General features: G+C 45.2%; 1 protein-coding gene across 4 annotated transcripts in view; it reads left to right on the top strand.

Annotated features, from left to right (window-relative positions):
- LOC112226560 (zinc finger E-box-binding homeobox 1) overlaps positions 1-22,285 on the top strand; it is a 116,136-nt gene that overhangs the window by 89,622 nt on the left and 4,229 nt on the right. For 2 of the 4 annotated variants that reach the window (XM_024390958.2, XM_042307727.1), the window contains exons 3-8: positions 9,273-9,452; positions 9,604-9,815; positions 14,130-14,247; positions 14,858-15,309; positions 15,597-17,141; positions 18,226-18,409. In XM_024390958.2, the coding sequence (XP_024246726.1) occupies positions 9,273-9,452; positions 9,604-9,815; positions 14,130-14,247; positions 14,858-15,309; positions 15,597-17,141; positions 18,226-18,409 (2,691 nt within the window). Of the gene's footprint in view, positions 1-8,246; positions 8,542-9,272; positions 9,453-9,603; positions 9,816-14,129; positions 14,248-14,857; positions 15,310-15,596; positions 17,142-18,225; positions 18,410-22,285 lie in introns of those variants that run through there. The other 2 variants (XM_042307728.1, XM_024390959.2) reach the window with 2 other exon arrangements.

Raw genomic sequence — 22,285 nt, 5'->3', positions numbered from 1 at the left:
CCTGGTGCGGGGAGCTGCCACCGGAGGACTGGTGTGTGAAGGTGGCGCAGGATGGACCGGACCGTGAAGGTGTACTGGAGAGCCTGAGAGCAGGGCTGGCACAGGACGTGTAAGGCTAGGTAGGTACACAGGAGGCCTAGTGCGTGAGGCTGGCACAATCTTCACCAGCCAACTAACACACACCTCAGGACGAGTATGGAGCGCTGACCCAGGTGCCATCAAATCCCAGACACTCTCCGTCGGGCGAATATCGTACCTAAAGCACCAACCTAGCAACTCCCTCATAACTCTCTCCTCCACTTTCCCCATTAACTCCTTCACAGTCTCTGCTTCACTCACCTCCAACACCGGCTCTGGTTCTGGTCTCCACCTTGGCTCCTCACGATAAACAGGGGGAGTTGGCTCAGGTCTGAACCCTGACTCTGCCACACTCTCCCTGAGCCCCCCCCCCAATAAATTTTTGGGGCTGACTCTCGGGCTTCCTTCTGCGCCGCCGTGCTTTTCTCTTCAACTCCATTCTCCTTTAGCCCTCCTCACACTGCTCCAGCGAATCCCAGGCGTTTACTCTTTGCTGCCGACACAGAGCCCCGCTGATCCATCACAACTGGTCTACCGACGTAACCGTCTGAGGGGGTTTCAACAGACTCTCCTGTTGCGATGCCCCCCTGAGTCCCATCTGCTAGCCTGCTGCTAGCCCCCGCCTGCTAGCTATCTGAATCGTCGTGCCTCCAGCTAGCCTAACTACTCACTGGACCCTTTGATCACTCGGCGACACATGCCTCTCCCTAATGTCAATATGCCTTGTCTATTGCTGTTTTGGTTAGTCATTTTTGTCTTATTTCACTGTAGAGCCTCCAGCCCTGATCAATATGCCTTAGCTAGCCCTTATGTTCTTTTAGCCTTTAGCCGTACTCTTATCCTACTCCTCCTCTGTTCCTCTGGTGATTTAGAGGTTAACCCAGGCCCTGCAGCCCCCAGCACCACTCCCATTCCCCAGGCGCTCTCATTTGTTGACTTCTGTAACCGTAAAAGCATGCATATTTGGCCCTTGAGCGCCGGAGAGGGAGAGCGGGTGCAGGCGTGACAACTGTACTGTATACAAAACTGTGAATATGTACAGTTGAAGTTGAAAGTTTACATACACTTAGGTTGGTGTCATTAAAACTCATTTTTCAACCACTCCACAAATGTATTGTTAACAAACTATAGTTTTGGCAAGTCGGTTAGGACATCTTCTTTGTGCATGACACGTAATTTTTCCAACAATTGTTTACAGACAGATTATTTCACTTATAATTCACTGTATCACAATTCCAGTTGGTCAGAAGTTTACATACACTAAGTCGACTGTGCCTTTAACTTAAACAGCTTGAAAAAAATCCAGAAAAGTATGTTATGGCTTTAGAAGCTTCTGATAGGCTAATTGACATCATTTGAGTCAATTGGAGGTGTACCTGTGGATGTATTTCAAGACTTACGTTCCTTGCTACCTTGCTCCCAAGTCTGGTTCATCCTTGGGAGCAATTTCTAAACGCCTGAAGGTACCACTTTCATCTGTACAAACAAGAGTACGCAAGTATAAACACCATTGGACCACGCAGCCGTCATAACGCTCAGGAATAGAGATGAGATGAACGTACTTTGGTGCGAAAAGTCAATCCCAGAACAACAGAAAAGGACCTTGTGACAATGCTGGAGGAAACCGGTACAAAAGTATCTATATCCACAGTAAAACGAGTCCTATATCTACATAACCTGAAAGGCCTCTCAGCAAGGAAGAAGCTACTGCTCCAAAACCACCATAAAAAAAGCCAGACTACGGTTTGCAACTGCACATGGGGACAAAGATCGTACTTTTTGGAGAAATGTCCTCTGGTCTGATGAAACAAAAATAGAACTGTTTGGCCATAATGACCATTGTTATGTTTGGAGGGAAAAAGTTGGAGGCTTGCAAGCCGAAGAACACCATCCCAACCGTGAAGCACGGGGGTGGCAGCATCATGTTGTGCCGGTGCTTTGCTGCAGGAGGGACTGGTGCACTTCACAAAATAGATGGCATCATGAGAGGAACATTATGTGGATATATTGAAGCATCATCTCAAGACATCAGTTAAAGTTAAGTTAAGTTCAGTTAAGTTAAAGCTTGGTCGCAAATGGGTCTTCCACATGGACAATGACCCCAAGCATACTTCCAAAATTGTGGCAAAATGGCTTAAGGACAACAAAGGCAAGGTATTGGAGTGGCCATCACAAGCCCTTGACCTCAATCCCATAGAAAATTTGTGGGCAGAACTGAAAATGTGTGTGCGAGCAAGGACGCCTTACAAACCTGACTCAGTTACACCAGCTCTGGCAGGAGGAATTTACCAAAATTCACCCAACTTATTGTGGGACACTTGTGGAAGGCTACCCGAAACGTTTGACCCAAGTTAAATAATTTAAAGGCAATGCTAATACTATTGAGTGTATGTAAACTTCTGACCCACTGAGAATGTGATGAAAGAAATAAAAGCTGAAGTAAATCATTCTCTCTACTATTATTCCACATTTTACATTTTTAAAATAAAGTGGTGATCCTAACTGACCTAAGGCAGGGAATTTTTACAAGGATTAATTGTCAGTAACGGTGAAAAACTGAGTTTAAATGTATTTGGCTAAGTTTTATGCAAACTTCAGTCTTCAACTGTATATATGAATAGTGTGTAAACAGTTTTTTTGTTGTCACTTGGTTTCTTTCAAATATATAACTCTTATTTATGTTGGGGGGAATTTAATGTATCTTATTTTGTTATTTTCTATAACTGTTCTGTACTTTGTCATTTATACATTTTATGTCGACCCCAGAAAGTGTAGTTGTTGCATGTGCAGTAGCTAATGGGGATCATAATAAACAACACAATAAACCTACAATACATATACTACTCCACTCAGTAGACTGTTCACGTTGTGCTCTAATGCACAGCTGTAGCGCCCTCTGACACACTGTTACAACTGTTTACTATGTGACTCTGGATGCAGTGTCCCACATGAAAAATACTACACTTTACTATTTAATACTACATTTCTTACTATACTACACACAGTGGTATCCCTCAATCATATGTAGAATTTTGTAGAATACTATAGTAAATATAGTATTATTCACTCAAAAAAACTATGTACAGTAATGTCTGCAAAAACACTACCGTTTTTTAAAACTATAGTAAATACTACAGTATTTAATTTGCATACTGTATACCCTGGCCATTCCCCTTCCCCATGTTCAAATTAGTGCCACCCATAAGTGAGAAACCTACGCCAAGTATGGACCATATATTGTGTTCCCTACAGGTTATCGAAAAGAGCAAAACCGCTGAAATATCCGTTTATACACAAGTTATACCTACCTACAGCTTGTGGGAAATGTGCTCTTACTATTTCTCCAGCCGGTTTCCTCAAGGTTTCCTCACTTCTATGTCAAAGATAATAAAACAAAAACACTTTAGTTAATACAACAGTCATGTTCACAAAAACACTACAGTAAATGCTACAGTAAACTGCAGTCCGCAGAAACACTAAAGTAAATTCTACAGTAAACTGCAGTCTGCAAAAACACTACAGTAAATGCTACAGTAAACTGCATTCTGCAAAAACACTACAGGAAATGCTACAGTATACTGAAGTCTGCAAAAACACTACAGTAAATACTACAGTATACTGAAGTCTGCAAAAACACTACAGTAAATACTACAGTATACCGAAGTCTGCAAAAACACTACAGTAAATACTACAGTATACTGCAGTGTGCAAAAACACTAGACTAAATAAATCAGTATACTGCAGTCTGCAAAAACACTAGACTCAATACATCAGTATACTATTCTGAACAAAAATAGAATTGCAACAATTTCAACAATTTTACTGGGTTGCAGTTCATATAAGGAAATCAGTCAATTTAAATCAATTCGTTACGACCAATGCATTTCACATGACTGGGCAGGGGAGCAGCCACTTAGGAGCCAGGCCTAGCCAATCAGAATGAGTTTTTCCCCACAAAAGGGTTTTATTACAGACAGAAATACTCCTCAGTTTCACCAGCTATCCAGGTGGCTGGTCTCAGACGATTCCACAGGTGAAGAAGCCGGATGTGGAGGTCCTGGACTGGCGTGGTTACACATGGTCTGCGGTTGTGAGGCTGATTGGCTGTACTGCTAAATTTTCTAAAACGGCATTGGAGGTGGCTTATGGTAGAGAATTAAACATTACATTCTATGCCAGCAGCTCTGGTGGACATTATTGCAGTCAGTATGCCAATTACATGTTCCTTAAAAGCTTCAGACATCTGTGGCATTGTGTTGTGTGACAAAACTGCACATTCTATTGTCCCCAGAACAAGTTGCACCTGTGTAATGATCATGTTGTTTAGTCAGCTTTTTGATGTGCCACACCTGTCAGGTGGATGGATTATCTTGGAAAAGTAGGATGCTCACTAACAGGGATGTAAACAAATTTGTGCACACAATGTGAGAGAAATACGTTTTTGTGCGTATGGAACATTTCTGGGATCTTTTATTTCAACTCGTGAAAACTGGGACCAACACTTTACATGTTGCGTACATTTTTTGGTTCAGTAGACAATCCACAAAAGACTACATGTATTACTATAGAATACACTACAGTTTTATTTCACTACAGTATTTATACTATAAATACTACAGTAAAGTCTGCAGAAACACTACAGTGAATTTATGCCATAGTATATTATAGCATTTTTTAAATGTGGGGTTATATATACAGTATATCATTTCCATTGCAGTTGGACCCATGTTGGGTTGTACATTCAGTTGGGTCTGTGTGAAATGTTGTAGCGCGGTGTGGGAAAGCCTAAACAGAGGTGCACCATACGCTATTCCGACCTGGGTGTTTGTTCTAGCCTACCTAGAGTGCCAGATGGGTGGGGTTTTCACCTTTTCAACTATTCTATTAGTGCTATTGTACCAGGCAAGCTCAATCAAACGCAGATAAAGTATTTAAAAATATTTCAAATAGTATTTGAATCGAGGTCTGATGATTTACTGTGTTCCTCCTCACTGATATTGAACATTTTCCATTGAGGCTTTGACTGTTGCCATTCATTTTTGAATTTTAATGGGAATTACTCAAGTCTGATGATTCACAGAGAGATCAAGCATAATTAAAGAATGTGGAAGAAAATACTCAGAGGTCTCTGAAGAATGAGCTCAGAGAGTGAGAGAGAAAGAGAGAAAGAGAAGGAGAGTAAAATAGAGAAAGGAAGATAGCGAGAGAGTAAGAGAAAGGGGGAGAGGCAGAGAGAGAGAGGTGGAGAGAGCAGGATTGTTTTGGAGAGCTGGTAAAAAATGAGGTCATGGGAAGTGAAAGGATTGAGGGTTAGCAGGAGTCCTGTAGCCTGGGCTCCTCCCCTCCTTTTATGAGACGGCCTTTAGCAGCAGAGCCCATAGAATTAGAATGAGTAGAACGGGGGCAGAAGCTCTGTCCCTGGCAATTGTGGCTGGTGAATGGGGATGTCCGTTCTACTTTATCTAATTCTATGGCAGAATCGTCTCTCTCAAGCTGCACCTGTCCCTCTCTGGGCTGCTCTCAGCAGGAAGGGTCAGGGCCTCCTGGCACAGGTCCTGGCACCATTTAAAATGCTTAATCCCCATGGCAACGCTATAGCTACCTGCTGAAGTTTCGGTCGTATTAAGCGATGGCTCGGATCCACTGAGTGGTGGAACCTCTAAGAGGTCTTTTCAGTGAAGGAGACTGAGACTTTAAACTGTAGCTCTGACTGTCAGTCATACTAGAATCAAGTGTCTTCTTATCTTATCCATGCTACCTAACATAAAACCCATCCATGGGAATTCAGTTTCTCTCTCAGGTTGGAGTCTATCAAATCAACTTTATATAAAATTTCAGAGAATTCCCACGGAGGGGTATACAGGAAGAAAAGCTCCCTTTCGTTACGGCAGGGTAGCCTAGTGGTTAGAGCGTTGGACTAGTAACCTGAAGGTTGCAAGTTCAAACCCCTGAGCTGACAAGGTACAAATCTGTTGTTCTGCTTCTAAACAGGCAGTTAACCCACTGTTCTTAGGCTGTCATTGAAAATAAGAATTTGTTTTTAACTGACTTGCCTAGTTAAATAAAGGTAAAATTAAAATAAAATCATCATAACCAAGTTATGTTAACCAGGTCGTGTGTGTGCCCTGAGGCCAGTTTGAGCAGAGTATGTTGTGTTAATTAGAGGAAGTGGAGGAAGGGTGGTGAAGGGGAAGAGCAGAGCTGTGTATCAATGCATCCTCAGGTCAAACACACACACACACACAGGTCACATTCCTCTCTAGTGTCACATTTTAATCAACCTTAATGACCTCGTTATTGTCTCTAAGGCCTAGATTCAATCAGATCAAGCGTTAACCGGCGATAGCCGACACCCGCATAGCCGATGTTTTGGCGTGTCGGAATTGTAACTGCGTTGGAGCTGTCAAATCGGTGAGCGACTGCTCTTGATCATTGTCATGAAGCCACACCTGCACCACTCGCGTTAGAAGCTCTCTCTCTCTCTCTCTCTCTCTCTCTCTCTCTCTCTCTCTCTCTCTCTCTCTCTCTCTCTCTCTCTCTCTCTCTCTCTCTCTCTCTCTCTCTCTCTCTCTCTCTCTCTCGTAAGGCTTGTAAGGACGTGAGTGTGTCATAAGTGTGGTGTGAGTCCAATATTGAGACAGGAGGTGTAGCACAGAATAACAATACGTTGTGGACACTACAATACCTGTGCTCAAGTTTCTCAGAGTTTCTCAGAGTTTCTCTTTTATCCTTATTGGCTGTTGTAACATATGTGATCTGCATCTGTTACTATGGTGTTACTAAGAAGAAAGGCTATACGGTAGAGTTAGAGTACCGGTCAAAAGTTTGAACACACCTACTCATTTCAGGGTTTTTCTTTATTTTTACTATTTTCTACATTGTAGAATAATAGTGAAGACATCAAGACGATGAAATAACACATATAACACCAAAAAAGTGTTAAACAAGTGAAAATATATTTTCTATTTGAGATTCTTCAAAGTAGCCACCCTTTGGTTTGATGATGGCTTTGCACACTCTTGGTATTCTCTCAACCAGCATCATGAGGTCGTACATGGAATGCATTTCAATTAACAGGTCTTGTGGGAGTACAGGTCTGCAAGGAAAATGTTACTGTTGTATAACATTCTCGACAACACAAATGCAACAGTTGTGTTCGCAATAGAGGGTGAGTTGGTGGTTAGAGAGGTGGTGCTGGGAAGGAATGTTTAGTGGGGTGTTAGTGGGACTGGGAAGGAACGTTTAGTGGGGTTTTAGTGGGGCTGGGAAGGAAGGTTTAGTGGGTGTTAGTGGGGCTGGGAAGGAAGGTTTAGTGGGGTTTTAGTGGGGCTGGGAAGGAAGATTTAGTGGGGTTTTAGTGGGGCTGGGAAGGAAGGTTTACTGGGGTGTTAGTGGGGCTGGGAAGGAATGTTTAGTGGGGTTTTAGTGGGGCTGGGAAGGAAGATTTAGTGGGGTTTTAGTGGGGCTGGGAAGGAAGGTTTACTGGGGTGTTAGTGGGGCTGGGAAGGAATGTTTAGTGGGGTTTTAGTGGGGCTGGGAAGGAAGGTTTAGTGGGGTGTTAGTGGTGCTGGGAAGGAAGGTTTAGTGGGGTTTTCGTGGGGCTGGGAAGGAAGGTTTAGTGGGGTGTTAGTGGGGCTGGGAAGGAAGGTTTAGTGGGGTGTTAGTGGGGCTGGGAAGGAAGGTTTGGTGGGGTGTTAGTGGGGCTGGGAAGGAAGGTTTAGTGGGGTTTTAGTGGGGCTGGGAAGGAAGGTTTAGTGGGGTTTTAGTGGGGCTGGGAAGGAAGGTTTAGTGGGGTGTTAGTGGGGCTGGGCAGGAAAGTTTAGTGGGGTTTTAGTGGGGCTGGGAAGGAAGGTTTAGTGGGGTGTTAGTGGGGCTGGGAAGGAAGGTTTAGTGGGGTTTTAGTGGGGCTGGGAAGGAAGGTTTAGTGGGGTGTTAGTGGGGCTGGGAAGGAAGGTTTAGTGGGGTGTTAGTGGGGCTGGGAAGGAACGTTTAGTGGGGTGTTAGTGGGGCTGGGAAGGAAGGTGTAGTGGGGTGTTCTGCTGTTGGAGTGGCGTGAGAAGGAGAGGAGAAGGAGAGGAGGAGGGGATAAAGGAGAGGAGGAGGAGAGAAGGAGAGGAGAAGGAGAGGAGGAGGAGATAAAGGAGAGGAGGAGGAGAGAAGGTGTCACTGGAGAAGAAAAAAGGAGGAGACAAAGAAGTGATCGACAGTGAGGGGAGGGTGCTGCCGGTGGAGATCTCAGTTTGGATGTCCAGCAGGCAGTCCTACTAACTCTCATGGCAGGCAGACCTTCCTGACCTGGGCCAGAGAAAAGGAAAACCTGCACCCACTGAAATAGTATTTTATGTTCTTTAGCAGCAGCAGAGGTCAAATGGACGTGTTTCGATGACAGCCTTCGTCAGCTTGTAGGGCTCTCATGCCACCTTATTAGATGGAAAGAGTCAGTCATTGTGAAGGCTTGGAGTGGTGAGTTTCACACTAATATGTGGTTATGGTTTAACCTTTCACACTTTCACCTTGTTCAATATTACTAAGGCATAGGCCTACATCAACTTGGTATATGCATGTTTTCATTTTATCCTTGCATTATTTCAGGCCATGGTTGGAATTGTTATTCTTTTAGACACTGTTTTCAGGTGTAATTGAAATCCAATGTGCTGTGTGTATGTTTGTTTGCGAGTAATATGTGAGAGAGAGAGAGAAAGAGAGAGATGGCCCAGGGTCTTGTGCTATAGTCATGGCTATACCGTGTGAAGGGAGAGCTGGTTGAAGGCTGATTGAGGTTACAGAGACCCTGAGGCGCCCTCCAGCTGTCTGCTGTCACACTGCACACGGTCTGGATGACTGGTCACACAATCCTGTGGTTATCTGAGAGACTAGTCACACAGAGGGAGAAGGGAGAACTGTTCTCTCATGGAATAAATGTCCCCACATGCCTAAACAGAATCACAATCTACAGACTAGATCTGAAATGATTTTAAAGTTTACATGGCTTTTGGGGATGAGTTAAGAAGTAACCCTAATATTTTGCAGTGACATTTTAGTCCACATTAACCTGTCAACAGATTATGGTTATATGCAAAGAGTTCCTTGTAGATACAAATGTTTGAGAGAGCCACTAGGCATACAAAACAACCTGAACCTGCAACAGCTTCATGATATATTAAACCATGTATCCCTGTGTTTCTGTTTTGCAGTGAAGGAGGACTGTGGCTCTGAAGAGGAGGATGAGGAGGAAGGGGAAGAGGGGGAGGAGGGGGGTAAGGATGCCCTGGTAGAGGAGATGCTACAGTTGGGGGATACAGCGGTCATCTACCCCGAAGCTCCAGAGGACGAGCAGAAGAGCATGCCTGAGAGACGGGTCCCAGACGAGAATGGTACATCACTGCACCGTAAAACTCGTACCTTATTTTTCTACTCATAATGATGCCATCTTCAGAGTGACAGCAGAGCTTTTCAGTGATTTGGCACATAAAACGTGGTCTTCCACGTTTAATGTATTTTCCTTCTCTCTATCTATATATACAGGCACGCCAGACGCTCTTTCCCAGCTCCTGACCTGCCCGTACTGCTCGCGGGGCTACAAACGCTGCACTGCCCTGAAGGAGCACATCAAGCTGCGCCACGAGAAGAGTGAGGACAACTTCAGCTGCTCCCAGTGCAGCTACACCTTCGCCTACCGCACACAGCTGGACCGTCATATGACCCAACACAAGACTCAACACAAGGAACCTGTACAGGTACCACAACCAACATGTTGGTTTGTGTGTGTGTGTGTGTGTGTGTGTGTGTGTGTGTGTGTGTGTGTGTGTGTGTGTGTGTGTGTGTGTGTGTGTGTGTGTGTGTGTGTGCGGGTGTGCCTGTTTCTTTCCTTGTCCCTGTGATTGGAGGATACCCTGTTGGAGGATTCTGGCGTTCCTACCTATTCCCGCCTGATTCCAGGGATCTCCAAACGGGATTTCTGGAAAACCTGTGTGTTTTGGGACAGTTCCCAGACTTTTGCAGCACTAATGCTGTCATTGCTTGAGCTCACTCCCCCTCACAGACTGCCTGTTATTAATATACGATCAAGTGGGCAGTCCTCCCACTTGATGTACAGTGCCAGTCAAACGTTTGGACAGACCTACTCATTCCAGGGTTTTTCTTTATTTTTACTATGTTCTACATTGTAGAATAATAGTGACGACATCAAAACAATGAAATAACACATATGGAATCATGTAGTAACCAAAAAATGGTTATACAAATAAAAATATATTTTATATTCTTCAAAGTAGCCACTCTTGGCATTCTCTCAACCAGCTTCATGAGGTTATCATCTGGACTGCATTTCAATTAACAGGTGTGTTAAAAGTTCATTTGTGGAATTTCTTTCCTTCTTAATGCGTTTGAGCTTTAGGGTAAGGGGGTATACAGAAGATAGCCCTATTTGGTAAAATATCAAGTCAATGTTATGGCAAGAACACCTCAAATATGCAGAGAGAAACGACAGTTCATCATTACTTTAGGACATAAAGGTCAGTCAATCCGGAAAATTTCAAGAACTTTTAAAGTTTCTTCAAGTGCAGTCACAAAAACCCTCAAGTTCAATGATGAAACTGGCTCTCATGAGGACCGCCACAGGAAAGGAAGACGCAGAGTTATCTCTGCTGCAGAGGATATGTTCATTAGAGTTACCAGCCTCAGAAATTGCAGCACAAATAAATGCTTCACAGAGTTCAAGTAACTGACACATCTCAACATCAACTGTTCAGAGGAGACTGCGTGAATGGGTTTGGCGACGAGTATGAAGCGAGGGCCAGCCAACGAGAGCGTACAGGTCGCAATGGTGGGTAGTATATGGGGCTTTGGTGACAAAACGGATTGCACTGTGATAGACTGCATCCAATTTGTTGAGTAGGGTATTGGAGGCTATTTTGTAAATGACATCGCCAAAGTCGAGGATTGGTAGGATGGTCAGTTTTACAAGGGTATGTTTGGCAGCATGAGTGAAGGATGCTTTGTTGCGAAATTGGAAGCCAATTCTAGATTTAACTTTGGATTGGAGATGTTTGATATGGGTCTGGAAGGAGAGTTTACAGTCTAACCATACACCTAAGTATTTGTAGTTGTCCACGTATTCTAAGTCAGAGCCGTCCAGAGTAGTGATGTTGGACAGGCGGGTAGGTGCAGGTAGCGATCGGTTGAAAAGCATGCATTTAGTTTTACTTGTATTTAAGAGCAATTGGAGGCCACGGAAGGAGAGTTGTATGGCATTGAAGCTTGCCTGGAGGGTTGTTAACACAGTGTCCAAAGAAGGGCCGGAAGTATACAGAATGGTGTCTGTATAGAGGTGGATCAGAGACTCACCAGCAGCAAGAGCGACCTCATTGATGTATACAGAGAAGAGATTCGGTCCAAGAATTGAACCCTGTGGCACCCCCATAGAGACTGCCAGAGGTCCGGACAGCAGACCCTCCGATTTGACACACTGAACTCTATCAGAGAAGTAGTTGGTGAACCAGGCGAGGCAATCATTTGAGAAACCAAGGCTGTCGAGTCTGCCGATGAGGATGTGGTGATTGACAGAGTCGAAAGCCTTGGCCAGATCAATGAATACGGCTGCACAGTAATGTTTCTTATCGATGGCGGTTAAGATATCATTTAGGACCTTGAGCGTGGCTGAGGTGCACCCATGACCAGCTCTGAAACCAGATTGCATAGCAGAGAAGGTATGGTGAGATTCAAAATGGTCGGTAATCTGTTTGTTGACTTGGCTTTCGAAGACCTTAGAAAGGCATGGTAGGATAGATATAGGTCTGTAGCAGTTTGGGTCAAGAGTGTCCCCCCCTTTGAAGAGGGGGATGACCGCAGCTGCTTTCCAATCTTTGGGAATCTCAGACGACACGAAAGAGAGGTTGAACAGGCTAGTAGGGGTGGCAACAATTTTAGAAAGAAAGGGTCCAGATTGTCTAGCCCGGCTGATTTGTAGGGGTCCAGATTTTGCAGCTCTTTCAGAACATCAGCTGAATGGATTTGGGAGAAGGAGAAATGGGGAAGGCTTGGGCGAGTTGCTGTTGGGGGTGCAGTTCTGTTGACCGGGGTAGGAGTAGCCAGGTGGAAAGCATGGCCAGCCGTAGAAAAATGCTTATTGAAATTCTCAATTATGGTGGATTTATCAGTGGTGACAGTGTTTCCTATCTTCAGTGCAGTGGGCAGCTGGGAGGAGGTGTTCTTATTCTCCATGGACTTTACAGTGTCCCAGAACTTTTTTGAGTTAGTGTTGCAGGAAGCAAATTTCTGCTTGAAAAAGCTAGCCTTGGCTTTTCTAACTGCCTGTGTATAATGGTTTCTAGCTTCCCTGAACAGCTGCATATCACGGGGGCTGTTCAATGCTAATGCAGAACGCCATAGGATGTTTTTGTGTTGGTTAAGGGCAGTCAGGTCTGGGGAGAACCAAGGGCTATATCTGTTCCTGGTTCTAAATTTCTTGAATGGGGCATGTTTATTTAAGATGGTTAGGAAGGCATTTAAAAAAAATATCCAGGCATCCTCTACTGACGGGATGAGATCAATATCCTTCCAGGATACCCCGGCCAGGTCTGATACCCCGGCCAGGTCTGGTAGCCATGACCAGCATGGCTACCACAGCATTCTATCTGGCTACCACACCATTCTATCTGGTTTCGGCTTAGTGGGAATATAATTTGTTTTTCAACAGGACAACGACACAACACACCTGCGGGCTGTGTAAGGGCTATTTGACCAAGAAGGAGAGTGATGGAGTGCTGCATCAAATGACCTGGCCTCCACAATCACCCGACCTCAACCCAATTGAGGTGGTTAGGGATGAGTTGGACCGCAGTGTGAAGGAAAAGCAGCCAACAAGTGCTCAGCATATGTGGGAACTCCTTCAAGACTGTTGGAAAAGCATTCCAGGTGAAGCTGGTTGAGAAAATTCCAAGAGTGTGTAAAGCTGTCGTCAAGGCAAAGGGTGGCTACTTTAAAGAAGTAGCCATCCTTCCCAGCCCCACTAACACCCCACTAAACATAAAGCATTTTGAATTGTATGACACTTTTTTGGTTACTACATGATTCCATATGTGTTATTTCATAGTTTTGATGTCTTCGCTCTTATTCTACAATGTAAAAAATAAAGAAAAACCGTTGAATGAGTAGGTGTGTCCAAACTTTTGACTGATACTGTATATTATAAAAAATCCTGGATGTTTATCTGCTCCTGTTGAATAAATTCACTTTATGGATTTCTGTTTTGCATTACGATTCATAATTCTGTCTTATCTCAGCACTGTTTTTATCACTGTCTGCTGACACAGATGCAAACTCAATTTGCGTCTCAAATAGAACCCTATTCCCTATATAATGCATACTTTTTTCTGGTCAGAAATGTGCACTGCATCGGGAATAGGGTGCCATTTGGGATGAACACAACATTTTAGCTGACCTATTAAATGTTTAAACCCGTATTTGAATTGTACTGTACAGAACTCTCCCTTTATTCTTTGACAGAGTAATTTGAACCAAGATGTCTTTATCCAGAGTGACTGCATACATTTTCATGCTATTTAGTACAGGTCCCCCATGGGAATGTAGCCCACAACCCTGGCATCCAAGCACCATGTCCTACCAACTGAGCCACGCAGGATTACTATTACTGTTGACTGGGAATGCATTACACGCCCTTCAGACAGCAACATGAGTATGCACTGACTTTAGACAGAGTACTGTTGTAACATTCTAGGACAATGTAATATATTCACCCAGACCAAAACATCCCCATGAACAACGTACACATTAACTACACTGTACACGTTGACTGAAGAGGCTTCTCACCATGCACAACAAACACATTGGCAGTGTCCCAAATGGCATGCTATTCCCTATATACCACGCTACTTTACCACTACTTTTGACCAGAGCCCAGAACCCTGGTCAAAAGTAGTGTACTGCATTGGGAATAGGGTTCCATTTGGGACGCAAAAATTAACTATGCTGTACCCGTTGACTGGAGAGTGTCCTCACTCACCCGTCTGTCTTTCTGGTCTGTCTGCTAGCGCCACATGCCCCAAACCACGACAACAACAGGGGGGAATAGGAAGTTCATGTGTACAGAGTGTTCCAAGGCGTTTAAATACAAGCACCACCTGAAGGAGCACCTGCGTATTCACAGCGGTGAGTAATAATGGCAACACCTTGGTCACCATGGCAACACACACATGGGATGACTCACATGGTTAAGTCCCAAATGCTATCCTATTCTCTAATATAGCGCACTAATTTTGACCAGAGCCCTATTGGCCAATTGGGACACAGTCCTGGTCAAAGGTAGTGCACTATAGGCTATAGGGAAGAGGGTGTCATTTGGGACCGAATCTTAGTGACTCACCAATATATTCACAGCACTGCTGGTCCAGATGTATCTAACTAACCATTTCCTTTGATATGTTTATAATATGCCGCTCTATAATTTCTGATTCTTGATTATGATAATTATTGAATCTGTGCTTCTGGCCAATGTGTCATAATTCTGTTGCTGTTGGCTTCAGGGACATGACTCCATTACCTCAGCCTGTTTGTTAATAATAGGTGCATCTGCATCCCAAATGGCACCCTATTCCCCAGGTAGTGCACTACTTCTGACCAGGGCCCGTAGGTGTCAAACATAGTGCACTATATAGGGAATAGGGTGCCATTTGGGACACAACCCTTATGTTTTCAGATGTTTCCTGGAAGTAGCTTTATTTGATTACTCTATTCTTCTTATTTGACACATTTCTCTCAGGAGAGAAGCCATACGAGTGCCACAATTGTAAGAAGCGATTTTCCCACTCCGGGTCCTACAGCTCCCACATCAGCAGTAAGAAGTGTGTTGGCATGGTGCCTGTCAACGGTACCCCCCGACCAGTCATGAAGGCCTCCCAGACCCCCACCACCCAGAACCAGCTTTCCGGCACTGCCCCCGTAGCCCCTACCCGACTGCTCCTCCGGGGGGAGAAGACAGATGGCAAGCCCCTTCAGGAGCAGCTCCCCGTCAACCAGATCAAATCAGAGCCGGTGGAATATGAGTACAAGCCGGTGGCAGTGGGGCCTAACGGGGCAGCAGGGACTAACGGGACAGTGTTTACCGGTGGCATGGCGGTACCCCAGGGCACGGTCCAAGCGGTGGTACTGCCCACCGTTGGTTTGATGTCTCCTATAAGTATTAATCTCAGCGACCTGCAGAACGTACTCAAGGTTTGATTTGTATTTATTTGCCGATTTAAAAACAGAATTCAACCATGCATTTAAAATGATTATTTTTTAAATACAAAAAGGTTTAAAGGGCCCCTTGCGGCCAGAAATGACCAAATCTAGCTATTGTATGGAGCCCCTTGATGTTGTGGTCATTTGTTAACCTCACAGTTGGTGTGTCTATCATCCCAGTGAATTTGACACATTTTAACATTAAGCTTTATTACCACTACTCATCAAGGATAGCACCAAAAGTGACTTATTTCCATTGTGGTGCTCTTATATCCAAGGTGGCCATGGATGGGAACGTGTTTCGCCAGGTGCTGGGGACGGCCAACGGGCTGGTGACGTCCAAGCAGGGGGTGGTGGGGCAGGCTGGGCAGCAGGTCATCTCAGCCATCAGCCTCCCTGGCTTCGTGGACCAAGACGGAACCACCAAGATCATTATTAACTACACCCTGGAGCCCAGCTTGGCCCAACAGCCCAGCGCACCTCAGCTCCTCAAGAAGGAACCTCTCCCTGCCCCCACCACCACAAACACACAGCCAGCCTCCAAAGTAACAGAGAAACTCATCCAGGACCTCAGCATCATCAAGACCGAGCAGCCCGACTCTGAGTCTGAGAAGGAGATGGAGAAAGAGGAGGCTCAGACCGAGGCAGAGCAGAGTAAGGAGGGTGAAACACCAAAGGCCCAGACAGGCAAGACAACATGTCTGCTGTGTGATGACTGTCCTGGTGGTTTGGATGCACTACACATGCTCCAGCACTGTAAACCTACCAATGGGGAGGGGGGTGACGGCAGCCCCCTGGACCCCTCTATCGCCGCCCTGCTGGCAGAAGCAGGGATAACACCAGGCCAGCCCCCTCTGAAGAACCTGCTCTCCCTCCTCAAGGCCTACTTTGCCTTAAACGCAGAGCCCACCGAGGAAGAGCTGACCAAGATCTCTGACAACGTCAGCTTGCCCGTGGACATAGTCAAGAAATGGTTTGAGAAGATGCAGTCCGGTCAGATTACTGTCGAGCCCCCTGGTTCCTTTTCCCCTCTACCTTCAACAGGTCCTAGCACAGAGACCCAGGCGGCCCAAGAGAAGAGCGGAGAGCAGACAGAGGAGCAACTCGCCTCGGCCCAAACCCAGGAGACATCATCTTCCCAACCTCCCAACAGTTCCCCTGCCTCGACCTCCGCCTCCCCCTTGGTCTCAGCCTCGGCTCCCTCACCACTAAACCTCTCCTCCAGCGGCCGGGTCATCGTGAAAACGGAGGAGGACTCAGAGGGCGAGTCTCAAGATCTTCCCCTGGACCTGTCCCTTCCCAAGCAGCCCCAATCAGAGCCCCAGGTCCCCCATGTCCCCCAGGAGCAACCCCTCAACCTCACCTGTTTGAAGAAGGAAACGTCCCATCCCCAGCTCCAGGCCCAGCTCCAACCCCAGCTCCCAGGGTTCCAAACCCAGCTCCAGTCCCAGCTCCAACCCCAGCTCCAAGCCCAGATCCAGGCCCAGCTCCAACCCCAGCTCCAGGCCCAGCTCCAACCCCAGCTCCAGACCCAGCTCCCAGGATTCCAAACCCAGCTCCAGGCTCAGGGAACCACCAACACCATCTACGTCACTTCCCCCCCGCAGATGGCCACCTCCAGCCCGGTTAACATCATGACCACCCAGCTAGTAGCCATCACCAACCAGGGCAGCGGTGTGCCCTGTCTCAGGGCCATCTCCACTGGCACCACCAAACGGACTATCCTCATCCCCCAGCTTACCTACACATACACCACTAAAGCAGGCAGCAACGCCACTGGGGCCGACGGAGCCCAGAAGACCGTCATACTCAACGGCTGCCAGGTTAGTTTGTGAGCAAGCTATTCAGTATGTTTGAAATGTGTGAGACGAGACAATAGGAAGATATACAGTAGATGGGACACAGAGATGGTTATTCGTCAATATTAGGGGAAAATCAATCAGTGAAGGAGAGGGATACCACACACACACCACACACACACACACACATACACACACACACACACACCAACAGAGGAGAGTGTTATGTCTAACAGAACACATTGATTCAGTTGAAGAGCAGAACAGAAGAACACAGTGGAGGGAATGCACTGTGAGTTTCCTGCAGTTTCCTGCAGTTTTACTGAGTAGCCTGAATAACCCAGCACCAAGAAGTAAGTCTGCATCTCAATTGGTACCCTATTCCCTATATAGTGTAGAACTTTTGGCCAGGGCCCATAGTGCTCTGGTCAAAGGTAGTGCACTATATAGGGAATCGGATGTAATTTGGAACGCTTTCCCCCTGCCTGTGGAAAAATGAAAGCAGTCCTGGCTGAATGGTTTGGGCTCCCTCCAGGCTTCCCTGAGCTGGATGATGTATGTACCAGGTGAAGTTACCTAATACTCTGTGCGTGCATGACAGCAGACAGAATTATCTGCCGCAGCCTGGAGTTGAGTTGGATTCTTCCAGTGTGTGTGTGTGTGTGTGTGTGTGTGTGTGTGTGTGTGTGTGTGTGTGTGTGTGTGTGTGTGTGTGTGTGTGTGTGTGTGTGTGTGTGTGTGTGTGTGTGTGTGTGTGTGTGTGTGTGTGTGTGTGTGTGCGAGCAGCTCACAGCGCGGTCTGTCTGAAAACCCACGTCTGTCAGTGTCTGGCAGACAGATCTCTCTAAGTTCTCCTGCTGGCTCACTAGAACTGACACAAAGGCCTGTGACAGTTGAAACACTGTGTTTAACATACTGCTGCTTTTATGGTCTAGTCTTGCATGATTATACAGTAATAGCAATGTCACATTAGAACAGATTTCGGATTTTGCATTATAATTATTTTGCTTTGCAAGCACTGGGAAAATGTTTATGTAAAGAAAAGCATAATAAGTGAAATACTTAATAATAATGATAAATGATTAAAGCATCTCTCTTTTACTTTGAGGAGGAGGAGAAGGCTGACACCAGTTCAGAGAGCGTGTCGGCGGTAGAGGAGCAGAATGACTCGGACTCAGCCCCTCCACAGAAGAAGATGCGTCGGCTGGAGAGTGGCATGTATGCCTGTGACCTATGTGACAAGATCTTCCAGAAGAGCAGCTCCCTGCTCAGGCATAAATACGAACACACAGGTAAATCATATGCCCGGTGGTTGCGGGTCCATTGGGTCAGGGGCAGTATATAGCATCTCAGAGTAGGAGTGTGGATTTAGGATCAGCTTTGCCTTGTAGATCACGATGAATAAGATTATACAGACAGGTGGGAACCTGATCTTAGATCAGCACTCCTACTCTGATAATTCTTGACCTTTTAATGAGTGCTGCCCGGCCTATGCCATTCCTTCTCGTCTGTGCTATGAGACATTACTTCACTTCTTGCATGATATGAAGAATGTGGATGGCATTGACAGGCATTTAAAACACCAAGGTCTTTACCTGTCACTTTCATATGGTAAACCAATGGTTCTTCCCTGAAGATGGTATTTTAGCCAGCTTCAAACAGCTGAAAATACAATATTTTTGGTTATGGAAAATATATTTCACAGCAGTTTAGATGGTACAGATTCTACCCAATAACTGCTTGTTTTGTCACATTAACTGAAATTAGGCAAACTATTTGACTTTTTGCAACCAGGAAATGGAGGAGCTATTTTTCTGCATCTTTAAACCACCTAATGTCCTCGTAAAACACACATGAATTATTTCCTATGAGATGCATGAGTAACTACTGGCTCCAGCACTTTGATTCGATTTGGATTTGCCAGAAAATGCTCTGTGTGCATCCCAAATGGCACCCATGTAGTGCAAATGTAGTGCACTACTTTTGACCAGGACCCATAGGAGAATAGGGTGCCATTTGGGACACAAAGTCTGTTTACAATTAGCCGTGCTCCATTCTATTCTGAGAGGGCAGGTGGGTATTGGTCTGGTCCAGCCATGACTGCACTACTCTCAGACCACACATAGCCAATGGCATTGTGAAGCCTGGGTCTGCTTCCCAAATGGCCCCATATCCCCTATACAGTGAACAACTTTTGACCTGGGTCCATATAGGAAATAGGGTGCCATTTGGGAAGCAATCCTGGCCTGGCGTAGGACAGGCAGGCAGTGTCCAAATCACTTCAGAAAAGGGGGTGTTTAACGGCCCCGTTGGATGGGCCCAGTTGAACCCTTTATAGTGCACTACTTTTAACCAGGGCCCCTAGGGGACCGGTCAAGCAGAATATTTGAAAATTTCAGCATTTGGAAGCTAACTTGATCTCCATTCACCCTAAGATGTTTGTTTATTTTATATTCCTGTGCAACAGACCTGCTGGAATCCGTTTGGGGGAATATTCTGAAGTGTTTTATGCTGAACAAAAATATAAACGCAACATGTAAAGTGTTGGTCCCATGTTTCATGAGCTGACATAAAATATCCCAGAAATCTTCCATATGCACAAAAAGTGTATTTCTCTCCAATTTTGTGCACAAATTTGTTTACATCCCTCTTAGTGAGCCATCCACTTGACAGGTGTGGCATATCAAGAAGCTGATTAAATGGAATGATCATTACACAGGTGCACCTTGTGCTTCGGACAATGAAAGGCCACTCTAAAATGTGCAGTTTTGTCACACAACACAATGCTACAGATGTGTCAAGTTTTGAGTGAGCGTGATATTAGCATGCTGACTGCAGGAATGTCTACCAGAGCTGTTGACAGATAAATTTATGTTAATTTCTCTACCATAAGCCGCCTCAAAATTTGGTAGTACGTCCAACCGGCCTCACAACCGCAGACAACGTGTAACCACTCCAGACCAGGACTTCCACATCCGGCTTCTTCACCGGCGGGATGGTCTGAGACCAGCCACCCGGACAGCTGATGAAACTGAGGAGTATTTCTGTCTCTAGTAGAGCCCTTTTGTGTTGAAAAACTCATTCTGATTGGCTGGGCCTGGCTCCCCAGTGGATGAGCCTATGCCCTCCCAAGCCCACTCAATCCATAGATTAGGGCCTAATGAATTTATTGAAATTGACTGATTTTCTTATATGAACTGTCACTCAGTAAAATCATTGAAATTGTTGCATGTTTATATTTTTGTTCAGTATACTTAATTGTGAGAGTTTGTGTTATGATACTGTTTCCATAACAAATGCTGTTGGTTTCACAGGTAGTAAGTCTACAGGCAGGTCAGTGTAATGTAGACAGTGACGGACCTGATGTAATGGTAAAAGCAAGGCGCGCGCGCACACACACACACACACACACACACACACACACACACACACACACACACACACACACACACACACACACACACACACACACACACACACACACACACACACACACACACACACACACACACACACACACACACACACACACACAGAGCAAATCAAGTGTAATGGGTTGCGGATTGAAAAAAAACTTTTTTACAGGGTTAAGCAGACACCTGTGGTGTGTTTAATGGAGAAGTTGGTTGAGTTTGAAACTCTGTTTCTCTCTCCAACTTTTCCAACCCAAACTCAGTATGTGGCTGTCTGTCTTTCAGAGGGTTTTACAGTTTTTTTCGATTGCTAAATGACAGTGGGCACAACTGTAGTCACATGTGCAAAACTCTAACTACAGTCTGCACTACCAACAGTCACCTGAGCTAAACAGTTCACATCACCTGCAAAACTCATTCCAAGCAACACAACTCTTAACACATGGCTCAAAACACGCTCAGTGCAGCCAAACACTATGCCCAACCCTCACTGAGGTAACACACACTGTCACTCAGAACACACTGAGAGTAAAAACACTAGCATCAAACACCAATACAGAAAATACAAACTTTTCATCTTTACAGTTTGAACAATTTCAGTGACTTCATACAAAGTAATATTTTCTTCAAAGAAAAGAGTGACATTCTTTCACATGATTTATTAAAATTTTTAGAACATAACAATTCTTTAAGGTAAATGAAAATTAGCAATTTGCTTCAATAGTCTGTAGTAATTTACGGAATTACAGTAATGAGAAAAAAAAAGGTAGAAACTAAAAGTACATACTGTAATTCGAACAAATAATTGAGGGGCTAATCCTGCCTCTCTCTAGCATCAGGCCACAGGTTTTCTTCAACATCACATCTAATGTTTTCTCTTGCCATGCACCTGGGGAAGAACTTTCTGGAGTGCCTTATCCATCCCTGGCAGTCCTCTGGACTCGTGTCCTCACATCCGGCACTCATGGCTTCCAAAAGAGACATTTGGTCATGTGGGTGGTGACCAAACACTTTCCACCTCCAGACAGAGAAAAACTCCTCTATTGGGTTGAGGAAGGGTGAATATGCAGGCAGGTACAAAACCATAAATCTGTGATGTGCTGCAAACCAATCTGTGACAGCTGCAGAGTGGTGAAAAGCAACGTTATCGCAAACTATGACAAAAACTTGGGGGTTTCTTACTGGCTCCCCCTGTTCTGCTGGCACTATCTGAGCATAGAGCTGTTCTAGGAAAGCTATAAGCCTTTCTGTGTTGTATGGGCAAATGAGTGGTGTGTTGAGAAGCAAACCATCATTGGCCATTGCAGCACACATGGTGATATTTCCCCCCTTTGGCCTGGAACCTCCACAGTGGCCCTTTGACCTATAACATTCCTTCCTCTGCGCTGTGTTTTGGCAAGGTTAAATCCAGCTTCATCGATAAATACAAATGAATGTGGTCTTTCCAGTGCTTCCACCTCCATTACTCTCTGAAAAACAGTAAGTGCACAGTTTTACTGTAGAAATGCTAGTGTTTTTTTTATTGTAAATATTTTGTATAGCTGTGTACGTAACCTCAGATGTCTTACCTGGACATATTGGTATCTTTGCTCTTTTACCCGTTCACTGTTTCTCTCAAACGGTACAGTGTATAACTGTTTCATTGTAACTTGGTGTTTCTTTAGGACTCGGGCAATAGTTGTTAGCATTTTAGCATTTTAGCATTTTCCTGCGCATCTGAAAATATTTTTCCTCTTCCCCCTGTTGGGGTCAGCC

This window comes from Oncorhynchus tshawytscha, linkage group LG28 (assembly GCF_018296145.1).
Source record: "Oncorhynchus tshawytscha isolate Ot180627B linkage group LG28, Otsh_v2.0, whole genome shotgun sequence".
NCBI lineage: Eukaryota > Metazoa > Chordata > Actinopteri > Salmoniformes > Salmonidae > Oncorhynchus > Oncorhynchus tshawytscha.
Note: the sequence above shows the minus strand (reverse complement) of the source record. Positions and strands in the feature narration are given on the sequence as shown.